Raw genomic sequence first — 18,006 nt, forward strand, 5'->3', positions numbered from 1 at the left:
CTAGGTTAACAAGTGTGATCTCTCCCCCAGTGGATGTTATTGCTTCTTGTGTCAATTGTTTGACTGTATTGGCTGCCCGCATGCCAGCTAAGGTGAGGGTATACCTTCTGATTTTTCTGAAATGGATGGAGATATAGATATAGATATAGATAGATATATAAACTGCTCTCTCCTCTTCTAGGTTTGGACTGACCTTCACCACACGGGGTTCTTACCATTTGTTGCCAATCCAGTTTCCGTTATGAGTCACATGATTAGGTAATTCAGTTTTCTCTTGTGCCTTTGCTTCCCTTGATGATATGCCATATGAGTAAGTGTTTCACTAGTGTGAATTCCAAACCTTCTAAAATCCAGACACCTAATGTTCCATTCTTACATAATAAACTGGCAAAATCCTTACTCTAAATTCAGTTCCACTGAATCACATGTGACTGTAAAGTGTTTGAACTCCTTATATTTTCTATAAGTAGAAAATACTACATTTAGACACATCCTCTGATCATAAATGTGCTTAGCTTTGCAGCAGAAGCAAGATTAATCAGACATATAAAATACAAGATACTGCCCTTAAGGAGAAGTAAAATACTTCTTAAGTGCAAGGGTGATTTGTCCTGAGCTTGGTGAGTCATCTTTTCTCTACTCAGGATCATTCCCCCATGTGTATTAGTTAATGGGATCCCCCTTCCCACTGCACATGTGCGCACACCTCTCCATCATGCTTGGTTCCTATTGTACATACAATGCATGCTCTCGCTCCTTCCACAGTGCAGAGGGAATGAATGCTGGGGGCTATGGAAACCTGTTGATGAGCGTGGAACAGCCTCAGGGCGAGTATGGTGTCACCATCTCCTTCCTACACTTGGTCACAACTCTTGTCCGTGTAAGTGTTTCTGCAGTGCTCCTACATTTTCAGGCAGCAATAGATTACTACTAGCTGATGAGGGTGAAGATGAGGTAAAGGTGTGTACTGAATGTATGAGGTTCCCTTGGGTGGGCCACCTCTGGTATCCACTTGACAACATACCCGCCTTTTGTGCTGGGGCTCCTGCTTTTCCTATGTTTTGGTCTTCCCAACAATCATCTTCAAGTTGCAAATTGCACTCGCTCCCCAATCAGGGTGGCGGGAGTGCTCAGTCTCTTCCAAATCCCATTAACATTGCTCTGTGTAAGCAGGAAAGGAAAGCTCTTTGCTGCTTTTCCTCTTCTAGAGATCCCTAACACCTCTGATCTTCACTTGCTTTGAGTGCAAGAGAATAGAAATTGGTCATAAACCTCTGTCCCCATCCTGCATTGTGCTGTACTGCTGGCAGAACTGTTCTGGCCCCTATTTCTGTCTTTGGAGTGTGAGCATTAAATGTCTTCCAACCAAAGATTTCACACCTTTGAATTAGAATCGGAACTGTAATGTTGCTGCTTTTTCTAGGGACAACTTGGCAGCACCCAGAGCCAAGGGCTAATGCCCTGCATTGTGTTTGTGCTGAAGGAAATGTTACCAAACTACCACAAATGGCGCTATAACTCCCATGGAGTCAGAGAACGAATTGGTAAGGATAGCTCTTCAAGGGAAGCAAAGTTGAATTCTGTCTAGAGAGAATGTGTCTTTCTCTGTTTTTTTTTCCCTTTTATTATAAATGGCTCAGTGAGCACTTGGATTTATACTTTATAATGTAATGGTACCTATTGCTTCTGAACTCAACAACTGTTCTCTCTGAAGACTAAATCCATTCTTCCTGCTTTTCAGGGTGCCTAATCCTGCAGCTCATCCATGCTATTCTGAATCTCTGCCCTGAAATGGATCCTCACAGCGGGTAAGGGGGAAGTGAATTTCATACATCACTATATATGCAACAGCCCCATTTACAGTGTAGAAGATCTCAGTCACTGTTCTTTTGTTTGCAACCTAGAATGTGAAATATTAAACTGGCAAGGGTATAGTGTGCTGCTTTGTAGTCTTGGTGCCCCCTTGCTTACACTGAGCCCAGGGAAATGCAGAAAGGGGTGGGAGAGAGGGCAAACCCAGATGGTCATGCCCGCTGATGAGGGGAAGGAAACAGACTTAATGTTATAGTGCTGCAGATGTGCACATGCCAGGGCCCGTTAGACTGCCATCCACTTCTCTGTGGTTGGTGTGCCCACTCTGAGGGTTTGAACCGAACATTGGAGAATGGGGGAGAGATGAGGTGAGGGGTGGTATAGAAATTGGAAGAAGTTACTTTGTGTTAACTTTCATGGTGCCTGGTGGATCAGTAGGACCTTTCTATCTTGCGCATTTCTAATGTGCTCATCCCTGTAGTGTTTGGGCTGATGCTGGCACTGATACATGTTGAGTGTATCAGATCAGGCAGAGAGCCTTTCCTTTAATTCCTTGCTTTCCATTGTCTGTGTTCTTGTCTTGTAGCAGTGCTCCAAGCCTGCAGTCCTTATGCATCTTCAGCCTGGCCAACACGGAAGCAGGACAGGCTGTCATTAACATCATGGGCATCGGTGTGGACACCATTGATATGGTCATGGCCTCGCAGTCCTGTAGGTGAGTTGCATGTTCCACTCTTGCATGGAAAAAGCAGCGACAAATAATACTTGAAATGTGGCTAAACTGGGTTACATGTTGCTGGGACTCAGTGGAGCTGCCAGGCAGGGCAACCATCTCTGATCAAAATTCTGAAAAAATTACCAAGAACCTGCTACTTATTCACAGCTTTCCGTTGCTGTGCTTATTCTCTTTGTATACGTTCCCTAATTCCTGCAGTTTCTTTTCATTTCTGATTTTGCTTAGCCTAACTGAGTATTGCACTGTGGAAATGAAATGTGGGTAAGCTTGATTGTTTCACATTTGCTTGTATAATGCTGTTATAAAGAAATCACTAGATTCAGCATATAAAAGTACCAAATGAAGTAAAAGGCAGGAAAATTATAGCAAAAGTTCCAATTTTCGTGCCTCCAAATCATGCCTGAGTCCAGTACAATCCACTAGTTTGAGAAACTATTACAAAGCTTGAGTTGCAGTGTTAGAAAGTCCTTGTGGTTTCTTGATTAATCAGTTTCTTATATGTGGATTCCTGAAGGCAGTTCTGGGGCTGCTTCACAACTTAAACCTCCTCCCCAGCCAGTTATCAGGACAGTTACTGCTGAACACTTCAACAATGGTTAAATGCCTTTATTTATTAGTGTGTAACTAAAGGTCCTTCTGTGCTTTGAAAAACTCTCTGGCCTTTAATAGTGTGCTCATGGGACCCACCCAGCCTTTCTGGCCTGGGACAGTTAACTCTTCAGATACTTTAACAAATCTGTTGGGGAAAGAGGGAACCTAGAATACAATGAAAACAAATAGAAATATTGAATTAGAGGTTTTTCACAGACTGATGCCACATGACTGCAATACAGATAATCTGTAGTAGAGGCTTTCAGACTTCTTAGTCTGGACCTCAAGTGTGTGTGCGCACGCGCACAGAGGACACCTCCCCTTCCAATTGTGACCTTGTGGACCCCATCCTCTCCCATTCATGATAGCATAAAATCTCTCATGAGTATAGCAGTTGCTTATGTGGAAAAGTTTAACATTAGGAAAGTATCTAAGCATTTTAGCTGCCTTTAATGTGGGTTGCCCTTTGTGAAGAAAGTTAATCAAGCTGCTTGCTTTGGCTCTTCGTTTCATCTGCCCATCCTGTCTGTTCTGCTCCTCCTGCCACCTGCACCTCTGCACATACTGCTTTACCATGTAGTCCTCCTCTCCCCTGCACATTCAGGAAGAAAGGAAGAGAGCCAGAACTGTGTGGCTTGCTGTCTCTCCACTGATCACTAGCAACTGCTTCCCAGACCACCAGTGGTATTCAGAGGTCCTCAACTCTTTGGTCTGTCTTAGAGACACATGACAGTGCTATCGTTGATTATTTCACAGTAGCTGTCTGATGCTGTCTCATCACCCTGTTTATACAGCTTGGCTCTTTTTCCCTAGCCAAGTTTGGGTTAGTCAAAAATAGTTCCTTAACAATAGTGTCCCAATAGCGTTCTCCCTTTCGTCTCCTTAAAATGACCGTCACTTATTTATATGCAGCGTTGTTGTAGTTGTGTTGGTCCCGGGATATTAGGGGGACAAGGTGGGTGAAGTAAGCTTTATTGGACCAACTTCTGTTGGTTAGAGAGGCAAGCTTTTGAGCTTACACACAGCTATTTGGACAGTTACCCTACATCTGTATCAAAGGTAGCTTGCTTCAGCAGTTATGTGTGCTCCAGGGCCTTGTTTACCCATCTATGCCAAGGACATTTTAATCTTTTTGATACTCTTGCTTTTATACATTAGTCCTTGAATTGTCCTGGCTGTGCCTCTGTATTTCCCCTTTCCATGCTTCCTGTGACTTGCTTCTATAAAAATGAAGTAGCATGATCTTAGAAATTTTAGATTTATTTTACTTGTTTGGTCCAACAGTTATACTCACTCATTGGAGAATTTCAAGGGAATTGCACGCATTGCAGATTTGTGGAAGTAAGTGTAATATTATGCAAGCCAGAACCCCCCCCCACCCTTCCAAAAAACCCTTATGTTCAGATAACATGCAGTGTCTGACTTATGATGAAGACTAGCTTATCTCATCCTCTTGTCCCTGTGTATTATAGCCTTTGTAATACGTAAGATCACCCATAATTTGAAATATACATGACGTTGGCATGGTAGAATGGGTTAAGGATAAAGCGTCCTTTTCAATTCTGAATTGCCTCCTTGTTTTCATGGAATTATCTAGATACAGTAATAACTCTATCGTTCAGATTGTAACAGCTGCCATTATAAGTCTGATCTTGAACTTGGTTCTGCTCTATGTAGCTTTCTGCAAATTTTCCTTTCTTCCTGAAATTTCTTCTCCATAGTCTCTTTGCATAGTAGAATCTTTTAGCAAAGTTTTGAGGTTAGTTTCTTAGTTATGGGAGTCTGAAGAAATAAAGAAGGGGACTCAAAATTGTTACAACTTGTTTTGTCTTTTCATAACTGAAAAATGGCTTGGTCTGAAAACTTCACATTTGTTTTACATGCTAATTTTCAGTCAGAACGGACACACAGGACTGTTACTAACAAGCTGAAGTGGAAAAGCTCGTAATGACGAAGGGTCAGATTTTAAGGCTTTAAGTATAAGATGATTTCTGTGACAGGCTTTGTGGCAGTTGTAGGTAACATGGCATGTATCTGCAGAGTTTCATAAGAGGAACTAGTTAGGGATTTGAAGAGGTTATAAGCTCTGCCTGTTGCCTGAAGGAGATCTCAAGTAAATCACCACAGACAGCGGAGGAGTTGGGTCCTGTTACAGCAGGGGACCTTTGATCCCTCTTTGTCCCAAACTAAGCAGCTCCTAAAGCAGCTGTCCAGCTCAGGGGAAATATTGGTCTTCATACTGAGACCCCATCTAGCCACCACCCAAAACTGTGTGACCCTACTTCCAGTTTCACTGTGAGACACTGAGTGACCCTCTGCCCCATGTATAGCAACCTCATCTTCCTATTTCCTTGCCATGACCATTCCCATCTTAACATGCCTGCTCGCCCCTAAAGATAGGTTGTGATGAAAAGGGTTAGGAGGTTTTAAGGCTCATCCCTTCCACCTCTGCTTTGTTCCAGAACAAAAGGGAAGGGGGAGCCTGGACTTGTTAGGAGGAGGTGAGATCTGTTGGGAGATTGTGGCATTAATCTCTAAAAAGTTGTCCCTAAACAGATGAACTTTAATAAGGGTTAAAAAGGTTAATAAAATTCAGAACCAGTTTTTTCTTTGTCTGACTGGTTTGGACTCCTTATAAGTGAGACTAATGGTAGAAACAGCCCCTTGCCAATTTGAACATCTACTGTGAAACAAAGGCCATGTGGATCCTCTAACGTCCACTTATATAGACAACAGAGTTTAGAACCCTGGGGAGTACAACAGTTACAAGAGACTTCTCATGCTGCATAAATGTGCTAACAGCCAGTGGAGGTTTCTGCTTTTAAAAAGCCATCATAGGAGACAAAAATGTACTCTAAAGGGTGGGTTTATGTTTCATGCAGAAATAGGCAAAACTCTTATTGGAGGGTGAGCACGATATGGGGAGAGAGTTACTGTGGGTGGAGGAATCTTAACTTCAGATGTCTTTGCTTTCTAAAGTTTAAGTGAATTATGTCTCAACCTTAACTGTATTTCAACAACTTTTTTTTGTCTGATAATAAGTTTTTAGCTTAATTTTTGTTGGTTTTAATCTCCCTCCTCCTACTCCCTGGCAATAATGGACGATACAAGAGTTTTAAATTTTTTGGGTTATTGGATCTGTCTGAAAACTGCTTTTTGCACTCCTCAAACTTAAAAACTTATGAGCTAATTTAACTCCAACCTAGGGAAGAAGTAAAATCACAGTTATGCACCCCAAAGACAAGGGTTTAGAACAGAAACACTCTCAGGCCCTTGTGCTACTATTATAAACTCAAGATTGGTTCTGCAGTAGTTTTTTGCATTATATTGCAACAGTTACATGATAAGTGAGAGTAAGTGGAGTTCTCTTACAACCTTTGCTCTTGCATGATAGGACCACAGGATACTGAATTTGCTATTTGAATACTGTACAGCTTATGAGCATCATTTGAGTTGATTTTAATGTATTCCTTTTGGTTTCTGTTTGGCAACACAGCGATGAGTCACTGGGCCAGGGCCAGCTGCTGATCCAGACAGTAAAGCTGGCATTCTCGGTCACCAATAACGTCATCCGGTTGAAATCCCCTTCTAGTGTGGTATCCCCACTAGAACAGGCACTTACTCAGCATGGTATGTACCTCTTTGTTGGCCAGCCCAGGCAGTAGTGTCTGTCCCTTGCACACAGATAATGTGTAACTTGCTAACATTGGATTGAGGTATGACATCTCTGAACAGTGCAGTTCTCATCCAGCGTACTTGTGAGGGGAGGGTGCCAGAGGGCATTCTCCTCCTCCAAGGGATTAGCCAAAGGATATTTAGTAAATTCCCTATAATGTGGACTATGTTAACAGGTTTTCCCCTTGCATTATACCTTTACGGAACCCTCTTATGCAGTGATGCTGGGTATGTGACACTGGGCCCACTTTTGGGAGGGTAGCAGAATTGTTTTTCTCTTGCTCTTCATCCACTAGGGATCTTGGTGGCACTGATGCTTCTGGTTCTTTGCAGTTCTGAGAGCAGCGTGGAAGCTTTGGACTATATTCACATTTTTGGCTCACCAGGACTGCTTTCAAATAGCCACCTACTGTTATTTTCACTTCTTTTGTTTACTGCTTTCTAACATGAGACAGTGCTGAACAGTATGGTAAAGCAGCTGCCAGTAGTACCTATGGCCAGACGCGTCTGTTGTCCTCTTAGAAAGCCGAATTCATTCCCTCTCATTCCCTTTCCACTCTAGTATAGAGTACAATGCTGCTACTGATAGTTGCTGAATAGTCTCTCTCGAAGAGCCCTCATAGGAGACTATTCCAGTTTCTCACCTGTGATTTAATTGTGTTCTCACCAGGTGCTCATGGGAACAATCTGATTGCTGTCTTAGCCAAATATATCTACCACAAACACGACCCAGCACTGCCACGCCTTGCCATCCAGCTGCTCAAACGACTCGCTACGGTAAAACTAGTTTCTCACAAGCGCTTTCCCATGCTTTCCCTTTTCGTTGATTCCATCACTTAAACTGTCTCCAATGACCCTCCAAGATACAACCTGTGAGTGTTCTTGCTTTGAGATTTCCAACCTTGTCAAAAAGGCACCTATATTAACAGTTATCTAGGGACCCTGTATTAAGACTTATTCTTTACCTATTGGACTAACAGTTTTTGGTTGTTAAAATCTGAAAGCGCCTCTGGGTTTTATTTAAGCATTTAAATGTTGCAATTTTGGGGGTATTTATTTTAACATGTCTCAACCCAAATCTATGTAGCTGTCTGTCTTTCTTCTTAGGTTTTGCCCCTTTCCTTGTGAAATAGACAAGGAATGGAGCAGAATTCCTAAAGAGGCAACCAAAACTCAGAACGATTTGACAATTTTCTATATGTTCCATTAAAATCAAAATTATTTCTTGATTTCCTCTCTCCCACGTCCCTGCGCTCAAGGGTGAGAATTTTCTTGTTTTCAGTTTAAAACAAATATCACAAGCCTCATTTATATATTGAGAGGGAGCATCATAGCGTTTATCTACATTTTTTTAGTGTGTTTCTTCCCTTTTGCAGGTGGCTCCAATGTCTGTTTACGCCTGCCTGGGGAGTGATGCTGCTGCCATTCGTGATGCCTTTTTGACCCGCCTGCAGAGTAAGATTGAGGATATGCGCATTAAAGTCATGATCCTGGAGTTCCTCACTGTTGCTGTAGAGACACAGCCGGGGCTCATTGAGCTCTTCCTGAACCTGGAAGTGAAAGATGGGAGTGATGGGTCAAAGGTAAAACAGCAAGTGTCTACATAGGAATATCCTGTTACTCCAGTAAATCCTTATCTTTTCATGTGGCTTGGAGCTTTCCTGGCTTTGTTCCTTATTTTAGTAAAGATCTCTAAGGCTTTACTTTGTCCTCAGTATGAGTGTCTTTGTCATACACCCCGAGGTGCCTGACAAGATATTGAACATTGGTTTTAATGCTGTGTTGCCTGATTCTGTGATGAGAACCTTATGACCTTCTGATCAATTGGCAAGAGGTTCCCTTCGACCAAAGAGAAATCTTCCTGTGTTCTCCAATGACTATGCAAGCACTTCCTGTTTCAGTATGCTATTTAATTGCACCTACAAAATATACAGGAAAGTAACGCTTTTTTTCTGCCCCTTGAAGTAATCTGACTTATAAAAATAATTTATTCCGCTCTTCACTGTCTTTTTAGCAATTCCTCATCGGTGTTATATATTACATGTATGTGCATATGAAACACACACCTATACCATGTGCTCAAGCTTTACTTCCCTGTGTATTTTGCAGGTGGAATTAAATAGCATACTGAAACAGGAAGTGGTTGGATGTAGATGTCTCTCATTTTCTCCCTCTTGCTTTAGGAATTCAGCTTAGGGGAATGGAGTTGCCTCCAAGTGGTCTTGGAACTGATAGACTCCAAACAGCAGGAAAGATACTGGTGCCCTCCCCTCTTGCACCGGGCCGCCATTGCATTCCTTCATGCCCTGTGGCAGGACCGTCGGGATAGTGCCATGCTGGTCCTGAGGACCAAGTGAGTCATTGCTTTTCTATGCTGTCTTTAGATGTGGCCTGTATTCCTTGTTTCTAGTGTATAACTTGGCTGTTTTCAAAATGCATTTTCTTTGAATGGGCTCAGTTTACCAAGCTCTCCAGATTGCTCTGTATGACTGCCGTGTCGTCAGCATTTACCATACCGCCAAACTTTGAGTCATCGGCAAATTTTATCAGCAGTGATTTCATATTTATTTCCAGATCATTGATGAAAATGTTGAATAGCATCGGGCCTAGTACCATTCACAGGCTGATTGAGAATGGGCTGTTTTAAACTCTATTTCAGTGAATAGAAATAAACATATCTCACCAGTTCTGACAAGTTGGAGGATGCCTTTTAACTGTAACTTAAATACTGGGTGGTCAGACTCAGAGGCTTCTCAGCTAATAGCTGATTAGACCTCTTCCTCCAGTCTCCTGGTAACCTGCTTTGCAGGTGAAACATTGGGGAATAATTCAGTAGTTAGGGATGTTTATGTTAGGGAAAAATTAAACTTTCAGTTGTGAAGCACATATGCATGGTTCTGTTGAAGAAACCCTTCTCTTTCAGTGTGCTCTGCACTGCCAGGTGAGTAGTGTTACTACATGTGTGAAATATCTCAGACAGTGGAGTTTGCAGTGAAAGGCTGGCAGGATCAGACTGTTCCTGTCAGGTGTGCTGTGTAGGTCCGCGATTCTCAACCAGGGGTACGCAGAGGTTTTCCAGAGGATACATCAACTCATCTAAATATTTGCCTAGTTTTACAACAGGCTACATAAAAAGTACTAGTGCAGACAGTGCAAACTAAAATTTCCTACAGACAATGATTTGTTTATACTGCACTATATACTATACACTGAAATGTAAGTACAATATTTATATTCCAATTGATTTATTTTATAATTATATGGTAAAATGAGAAAATAAGCAATTTTTCAGTAACAGTGTGCTGTGACGCTTTTGTATTTTTATGTCTGATTTTGTAAGCAAGTAGTTTTTAGGTGAGGTGTAACTTGGGGGGTACGCAAGACAAATCAGAGCCCTAAAAGAGGTACAGTAGTCTGGAAAGGTTGAGAGCAATAGGAGAAGTATGGTAACTTACAGTATTTTTATGTGTTTTTAGGCCAAAGTTTTGGGAAAACTTAACCAACCCCCTCTTTGGGACCCTTTCTCCCCCCTTAGAAACATCAGAGGTGAGTTGTTTATAAGGACTGACAATAGCTGTGTTTTTCTGAGAAGTGAGTGGTGTGTGCAACTTCCTTCCTTTTGCTTGTTGCCATCTCAGAGGAAATATGGTTGGGTAAGGCACAAGGGGGAGTTCTGAGGGTGGGTTTTGTTTCCAACGCTTGCACGGATTAGCTGTGTAACTTTGGACTAGTCTCCTGAACTCTCACTGCCTCTGTTTCACCATCTGTAAAACAGAGATAACATTTACCTAACAGGGATGATGATGCTTACCTCCTTAATGTTTGTAAAGAACTAGTACACTAGATGTGCAATATAGTGTATGTACATACGTGTACAGGATATTTTGCTCCTGTTCCCAGACATCTGAACAATCTCTCCTCCTTAGTGGGCCTACCTCAGACTGACTTGGGTTCCTCAGGATTTTGCCTTTCTTCTGCTTTGGAAACTTCTGTCTTCCCTGTGAAAATCTTAATCCCCCTCCATCCAACTGCCATCCAGATTTGAATATGGTGCTCTTCCCTTGTTGGCAGAGTAGATGAGCGCTGTCTACTGAAGCAGCTGCTCTTACATAAGGCCATTTGATCCTTACTCCCTCCTAACTAGAGAAGATGGCTGTGGCATTCTCATGGGAGGGACAGTTCTCATAGGAAAGTGCCATACCATGCACTCTGCCTCTAGGTGATAAGCAGGCCAAGTCTTGCTTCCATCCCTGTCTCAGCCCCAAGGAGGTCCAGAGGGTTGCCTTTGTGCTACTCATAGGCCCTGTTGGCATAATGCTCAGGAATCCAAGGGTAACAGGAAAACGGGGGTCACTTGACCACCACAAGGGTGCTTGATTGACAGTGTAGGTGTACTGGACTTTTTAGACTGTGGTCCTCAACACTCTTTGTAAGACAGAGCTTGGGACACAGTGCTGCCAGATCTGACCTGGAGGAACAGATAACCTGCTCATGCTCTGCTTTTATTCCCTCTTTGTAGCTCAGTGTCTTGGACACTTGTGCCTTAATCATGAAAATCATCTGCCTGGAGATCTACTATGTGGTCAAGTGAGTCATTGACAATCTGTCCTGTTCTAGAGTTTTCAGTGATGCTAGGGGCACCTGAAAGTGAGGGCAAAGTCCTGCGCTGTGTGTGGATTAAATCCTAAGAGATTATCCATGTTTGAGGGGGAGGCAAATCGGAGCTAACAGTTCCGTGGAAGTGCTAGATGGACAGTCAATAGTTTACCTGTGGCTGCTGCAGCTCAGAAGAGAGGAGCACAAGTCTGCCTCATTTGATTTGAATTTCATGCAGCCATCTATTAGAGGAATAGGTGTCATGAGAAGAGTCTCTGTGGCCTGTAAATGTGACATACTGGGTATGGATCTCAAAAGAGGAATATCTGTCCTGGAATAATGAGACTTTAAATATTTTTAAGCTCATTATGGGACTATTCTAGCCACATGTAATACAGTGAAATGTTCCCATCATACACTGGATGCTAGGACTAAAATTAGGACAATCTAGCTTTTCTCCAACTCTGTAGCAGTGCATAGTATTGAGTTTGTGTCTATGACGTTTATGTCAGAAATTTTTACTTTGCTTCAGTAGGATTCTTTGGATAGAGTGGGGTAATCATGTGTTTTAGAAAAAAGTTTCACCATTTTAACATCTATAATCATAGCATTGACATCAATTTACTACTTTAGCTTTTTGTAATGTTGTCTGTGTCTTTTTTGGAGGGTGGGGCAAGGACATTCTTCTGTTGGTCTAGCATTGCCAGATGTAGTATTTTATGGTATTGAGGTAATATGACATAGAATAGCCCCTATTAAGCATATTTACTTTGATAAGCTCATTTTTTGTTTGAAGTGTGTATCAACTCTGTAAAATAACACTGAAGTGGTTCAAGTTTGTGTGTCTGACTTCTAAATCAAACTTCCTCAGCTTATAAATAAATGGATGATTTTCTAGTTTCCAGATTTGCAAAACATATCCTGAGGTTTCGAAGTTCAGATGTGTGTTCTCTCTCACAGGCCCACCAGAAATAAAATTCTCAGTAAGATTTAAAATTAAGTCTGAAGCATGATCCACAATGGGTTCCAGCTTCTTCTCCCAGAGCTGTGCTGTTCTGCAGACCTAATAGGAAGCAGTAACTTACTTTTATCCCTAAAGTCAGCAGAATACACAGACAGGGAGTTGATTTGCTGAGTAAGAATGTGACTCTCTTATATACTCACTTCCCTGAATGTAACTACTGTTCTGAAAAGTCAGGAATAAATAAAAATCACATGTTTAAAAAGATGAGTTGTTTCTCTCCAGCGGTCACCCTTCTTCCATACCATTTGATGTAATAAGTGGGATCCCCTTCTGAATTCACTCTGTGTGGGACAGTCTTGCCCCACAAGCTGTGCCCATAACTTTCCATTCTGAATCTTAGAAGGAGCATGTTCTCTGATCAGAGAATAAATGAAAATGTATCTGATTTCTCTTCTTGACTTTGTCAGGGGCTCACTGGACCAGTCCCTGAAAGACACTCTGAAGAAGTTCTCCACGGAAAAGCGCTTTGCTTACTGGTCAGGATATGTGAAGTCCTTGGCACTGCATATGGCAGAGACAGAGGGTAGCAGCTGCACCTCCTTGACAGAGTATCAGATGCTGATCTCGGCCTGGCGGATGCTGCTGATTATCTCCACCAGTCACGTAAGAGCCATCTTGACTAATAATGTTTTGAATAGAGACGTGCCCTGTTGTTCAGGCCACATATGGTGCAGTGAGGGATCAGGCTGTTGGGTTTTTTTCCATTATCTTGTATGTGTAGTCACAATCTGAATGGACACCAATATCATACAGCAGAATTACCTCAGTGAGTTTTGTTTTGCCAAGTGATCAAAACTAGCATACTGTATGTGTGTGGCATGGGAGTGAGGGGATGTTGCATCATTTCTATAATAAGTGTAAAGAAAGCCAATAACACTGTCTATACCCAGAGAGATGCAGTAGATACTTATAGTAAAGTGTGGTTAAGATGCCCAGTGTATACTCTGTTCCCAATTACCTGTCACTCAGTGTTGACTTTTTGCCCCTTGCTTTTCTAACAACTAATAATTCTTCGTTTCTTTCTCTATAATTGAATCATCCAGCAGATGCAAAAGCCTATGCCACCTTGTAAATTAATAACAAATACAAAAAGGTGGGGTTGATGATGGATTGGAAAGACGAGGGGGTGTGTGTGTTGGTGATGTAACTTTCACTGTGGTGTATAATTAGTCTGATCTGTCTCTAGGCAGATATAATGCATCTGACTGAATCTGCAGTTCGGCAGCAACTGTTTCTGGAGGTGCTAAGTGGGACCAAAGCTTTAGTAAGTGTTTACATTTCAATTTGTAGCTCTTCAAGGAATCTGTTTCAAGACTCGGCACACAATTGTCCAACTCCTTTGTGGCGCTCTAGTCCTGTATCTATTTGTGGTTCTGATTTTCCCTGATTCTGCGAGATTAGACTGAAACAAGAAGGTAGCTCTTAGAATTACTTTGCTCTCCATAAGTCTTTATTCTCCAAATTATATTTGATTTTCTTGGCCAGCTGGTAACACTACAATTAATGCTACCTAGTGATCCTGCAGCGTTGCCAGCTGTTGAAAGGCAGGCATGGTCATTGGCTGGACCCTGTGTACTCCTTCCAGCTACCTGCGGTGTTGCTTGCTATTGAAGGCAAGGTTGATTACCTACTAGATCAGAGGTGGGCGAACTACAGTCCGCGGGCTACATCCGGCCCGTGGGACCCTCCTGCCTGGCCCCTGAGCCCCTGGCCTGGGAGGCTAGTCCCCAGCCCCTCCCCTGCTGTTCCCCCTCCCCTGCAGCCTCAGCTCACTGTACCACCGGCAATGCTCTGGGCGGTGGGGCAGCTGCAGAGCCCAGCCTGACCCGGTGTACTGTGCTGCGCGGTGGTGTGGCTGGCTCCAGCTGGGTGGCGCGGCTGTAGCGCCGCCAGCCACCGGTGCTCCAGGCAGCGTGGTAAGGGGGCAGGGAGCAGGGGGGGTTGGATAGAGGGCAGGGGAGTTTGGGGTGGTGGTCAGGGGGCAGGGGTGTGGATAGGGGCTGGGGTGGTCAGAGGGTGGGGAATGGTGGGGTTGAATCAGGGCAGAGGTCCCAGAGGGGGGCAGTCAGGAGGGAGGTGGGGTTGGATGGGGCAGTCAGGGGACAGGGAGAAGGGGTTATTGGATGGGGCAGGGGTCCCGGGGGAATGAGTCAGGAATGAGAGGAGGGGTTGGATGGGGCTGGGGGGGGGCTGTCAGGAGTGGGAGTTCTGGGGGCAGGGAGTGGGCAGGGGTCCCAGGGAGGCTGTCAGGGAACGGGGGGGTTGGATGGAGCAGGAGTCCCTGGGGGGGGGCCCCATCAGGGGGCGAGAAGCAGGGGAGGGTGGGGCCCAGGCCTTGCCTGGCTGTTTGGGGCGGCACAGCCTCCCCTAACCGGCCCTCCATACAATTTACGAAATCTGATGCGGCCCGCAGGCCAAAAAGTTTGCCCGCCCCTGTGCTAGATTTTCAGTCACTGCACGGGCTGATGATGACGATAATAGATGTTTCTTTTAGGTGGATGTTTCACCTGGGAATAATTTATTCTCTTTCCTCTTGAGATAGCAAGAGGGAACTGTGGTGCATGGCTTTACGCCAATAAAAAAGAAGTGTGCCACAGCTTCCATTCCAAGTAGGTTGCAAATTGAGATGTAGAATTTATAAACGGGCTCTTGCAATTGATCCGTAGAACACTGTGACCTCACTGCTGAGAGTTAAGTTCTGTTGACCAAATGGGCGAGCACTTAGAATGTGCTGTTAATATCTATGATTCCATACACCTTTCTTAGCATTCGTGGGGATGGATCTCTGCTCCCATTGCTCTGTGGAAGGACATGTTGAGTTGCATCATCTTTTTTATAATGGATAGTACCATAAACCTCTTTATGGCTCTTTCTGCACATATTCTGTTGACTACTTGCTCTGTACACAAATCTGCTTGGAATATAGCAGCTGGGCAGGGGTGGGGTGGGGAAGCAAGCTCTTAGTGCTCTGAATGTCTGTGCTGAGCCTATTCATCTTTCTCATCTGTGAATGTTGCAACTCTAACTGTTGGGACATTTCTCCTTAGCTGCTGGTCCCCATGTCAGTGTTGTGCCTGCAACTGGGGTCCATGCTGTGCACCCTTCTGCTGATCCTGCTTAGACAATGGAAGAGGTAGGTGCTCTATTTGCATAACTCTTCATAAGTAAGCTAATAGTCACTGATGAATGTAAGAACTTGGAAGAAGATGTTTGAGTTGCTGTGTAGGCTGAATTGTCATGGTGATCTGGGAATTAAAGCAATACCTTATTGTTGTACAATACTCTTTATCTTGCCAGGCCATGGCTTCGGGGACTGTGGAATCGTGGGATTCACGTTGAGGGTGGCATTGATGATGGATGCTGCTGCTGAACTTTATTGTTAAATAGTGATTCTATGCTTTTGTGAGTTTACTTTCACTGTGGAAAAGTGGGACAAGGAAACTTAAATTATATTGAGCCTGCAATCTCACTGTATTTCCACCACACATTTCTGAAATGTCCATGAGGAGACCCTACTGATGACTTAAATTAAGCAAACCGTATCTGTGCCCCTACACACACCTCCCCTCAAAATGATTTGCACAGATCAGTCACAGCCAAGATAATAAGTGGGGAATCTTGTCTCATCTGACGAGCTCTCCCTTTTTTGTTGTCAGCGAGTTGGGTTCTGTGGATAAAATCATAAACTCGTTGACGCAGATTCTGGAGGGAGTGCTGCAGGCAGATCAGCAGGTGATGGAGAAGACCAAGGCCAAGGTGTTCTCTGCTCTCATCACTGTTCTGCAGATGAAGGAGATGAAAGGTGAGAGGGCCTGGCAGAGGTTATGAAGATCAGAGCTGCAACCACTGGAAACATTTGTGTCCCAGTCAAACATTTTTGAGTCAGGAATGCACACATTGTTGGCTGCCAGTGCAGGACAGTGACTATAGTTGGTAGCCAGTGGGATTTTTCTGTTCAATTTATCTTGTTTATTATTTGTATTATGGTAGCTCCCAGAGGCCCCAGTCAGCATCCACGTCCTGTTTTGCTTGGCGCTGTACAGCACATAGTCAAAAGCACTCCCTGCTCCAAAGAGCTTACAGTTTTATCGCTTAATCCTTTTAAATGGCCCTTGTCCCCACGATCTGAATGCTGCAAGGCCCGTCTCTGTGCACTTTTGGGGAAGAATTCAGGTTGAGCATGAGAGGGCTTAATTTTAGTTGTATTAGCACTTGTGCCCACCAATGGGTTATTGTCAGCTATAATGATAAGGAAGGGTGATGCAGTTCATAAAGTTGGAGTATGTATATGATGGGAATTGAATATTTTAAGGGCTCTCAAACATGAGCTGGGTGTTCGTTGAATGAGAGAAGTGTAGGAATTGCTGGACTAGATCACATCCATGGTCCTTCAAGTCCAGTATCCTGTCTCTGACCATGGCCAGTACCAGCTGCTTCAGAGAAAGGTGCAAAAAACCCTGTAATGGATAATTATAGAATGACTGCCCTGCTAATGACTGGTTTATACTCTGAAGCATAAGAGGTTTCCAGCCATTTCCCCCCCCCCAAGAGATCCTGTTTATTATGATTGTACATATTGTCATTATCCAGATGAATGTCTAATCCCTTTTTGAGTCCTCCTAAGCTCTTGGCTCATTTGGCTGGCTTTCTTAGGTCCCGCTGGAGTTCCTCACAGTCTCGTGTAGGTTATAAATAGATATTTGTAGATTAATGAAATGCAAAGCAAGTCCTGTCTCTGAGAAGTGGAGGCCCCAGCAGTGCTACCAGTGCAGTAGTTAAACTGAAAACAGAAGTGTGAGGGGGATGAGCTAATCCATTGTGTGCTCTGTGTGTGTGTGCCACAGTGAGCGAGATCCCTCAGTACTCCCAGCTGGTGATGAGCGTGTGTGAGACCCTCCAAGATGAAGTAATTGTGCTCTTTGATCAGACACGACACAGCCTCACGTCTGGAGACTCTGTAGATGACAAGGACAGCATGGAAACAGATGATGCCTGCAGGGGTAAACACAAGGACCAGCGAGATGGGGTAAAGGCATCATTCGCCTGCTCTGCAGCCATGTTCTCTTTTTGTAAACAAAGTTACTTGCAGTGTCCACTGTACCATAAAATGCCCCATCTGCATCATATCACTAGGTAGAAAATGGAGTGTCTTGATGCTTTATTTTGCCAGATAGGGTTTGCAGGCTTATTCACTTTCTGGTGGTGGAGCCCCTGTGATTATGTCCAGACATAGGGGATAGGTTATTGAGACGTGTGTCTCTTGCTATACAACAAGTTCTGGGAAGGTGCTCTTCAGAAGTCTGCTCCTTCTTGTGTGCAAGCCTGTTCGAACTTTAATACGAGGTTCCTGAAAACACACGGAGCCTGTTCTTAGCAGGCGTCTCTTCCAAAGTATTTAGTTAACACCCTCTGATTTCTCTACGGGAGTGTCTAAAAATATTCCCTACCATTTGTCTGCTGACAGTGTACATGGCTGGCTTGTTTCTCTATAGTGCAAGTCAAAGACCTTGCCTCCAGCCCCTTGCATCTCCTATACATCAAACAGGTCAGTTACTAGTGGCAATATATGTAC

The 18,006-nt window shown here is 43.7% G+C and overlaps 1 protein-coding gene across 1 annotated transcript in view; it reads left to right on the plus strand.

Moving 5' to 3' along the window:
* The window catches only part of NUP188 (nucleoporin 188), a 45,954-nt gene that overhangs the window by 19,264 nt on the left and 8,684 nt on the right, over positions 1-18,006 (plus strand). Inside the window, exons 18-34 of the mRNA XM_074973496.1 lie at positions 5-92; positions 182-258; positions 766-880; positions 1,424-1,544; positions 1,742-1,808; positions 2,399-2,527; positions 6,636-6,769; positions 7,485-7,591; positions 8,191-8,397; positions 8,998-9,167; positions 10,291-10,360; positions 11,334-11,401; positions 12,842-13,037; positions 13,621-13,698; positions 15,482-15,567; positions 16,091-16,236; positions 17,279-17,460. Coding sequence (XP_074829597.1) covers positions 5-92; positions 182-258; positions 766-880; positions 1,424-1,544; positions 1,742-1,808; positions 2,399-2,527; positions 6,636-6,769; positions 7,485-7,591; positions 8,191-8,397; positions 8,998-9,167; positions 10,291-10,360; positions 11,334-11,401; positions 12,842-13,037; positions 13,621-13,698; positions 15,482-15,567; positions 16,091-16,236; positions 17,279-17,460 — 2,041 coding nt within the window. The remainder of the gene's footprint in view (positions 1-4; positions 93-181; positions 259-765; positions 881-1,423; positions 1,545-1,741; positions 1,809-2,398; positions 2,528-6,635; positions 6,770-7,484; positions 7,592-8,190; positions 8,398-8,997; positions 9,168-10,290; positions 10,361-11,333; positions 11,402-12,841; positions 13,038-13,620; positions 13,699-15,481; positions 15,568-16,090; positions 16,237-17,278; positions 17,461-18,006) is intronic.

Source organism: Natator depressus, chromosome 16 (genome assembly GCF_965152275.1).
Source record: "Natator depressus isolate rNatDep1 chromosome 16, rNatDep2.hap1, whole genome shotgun sequence".
Taxonomy (NCBI): domain Eukaryota; kingdom Metazoa; phylum Chordata; order Testudines; family Cheloniidae; genus Natator; species Natator depressus.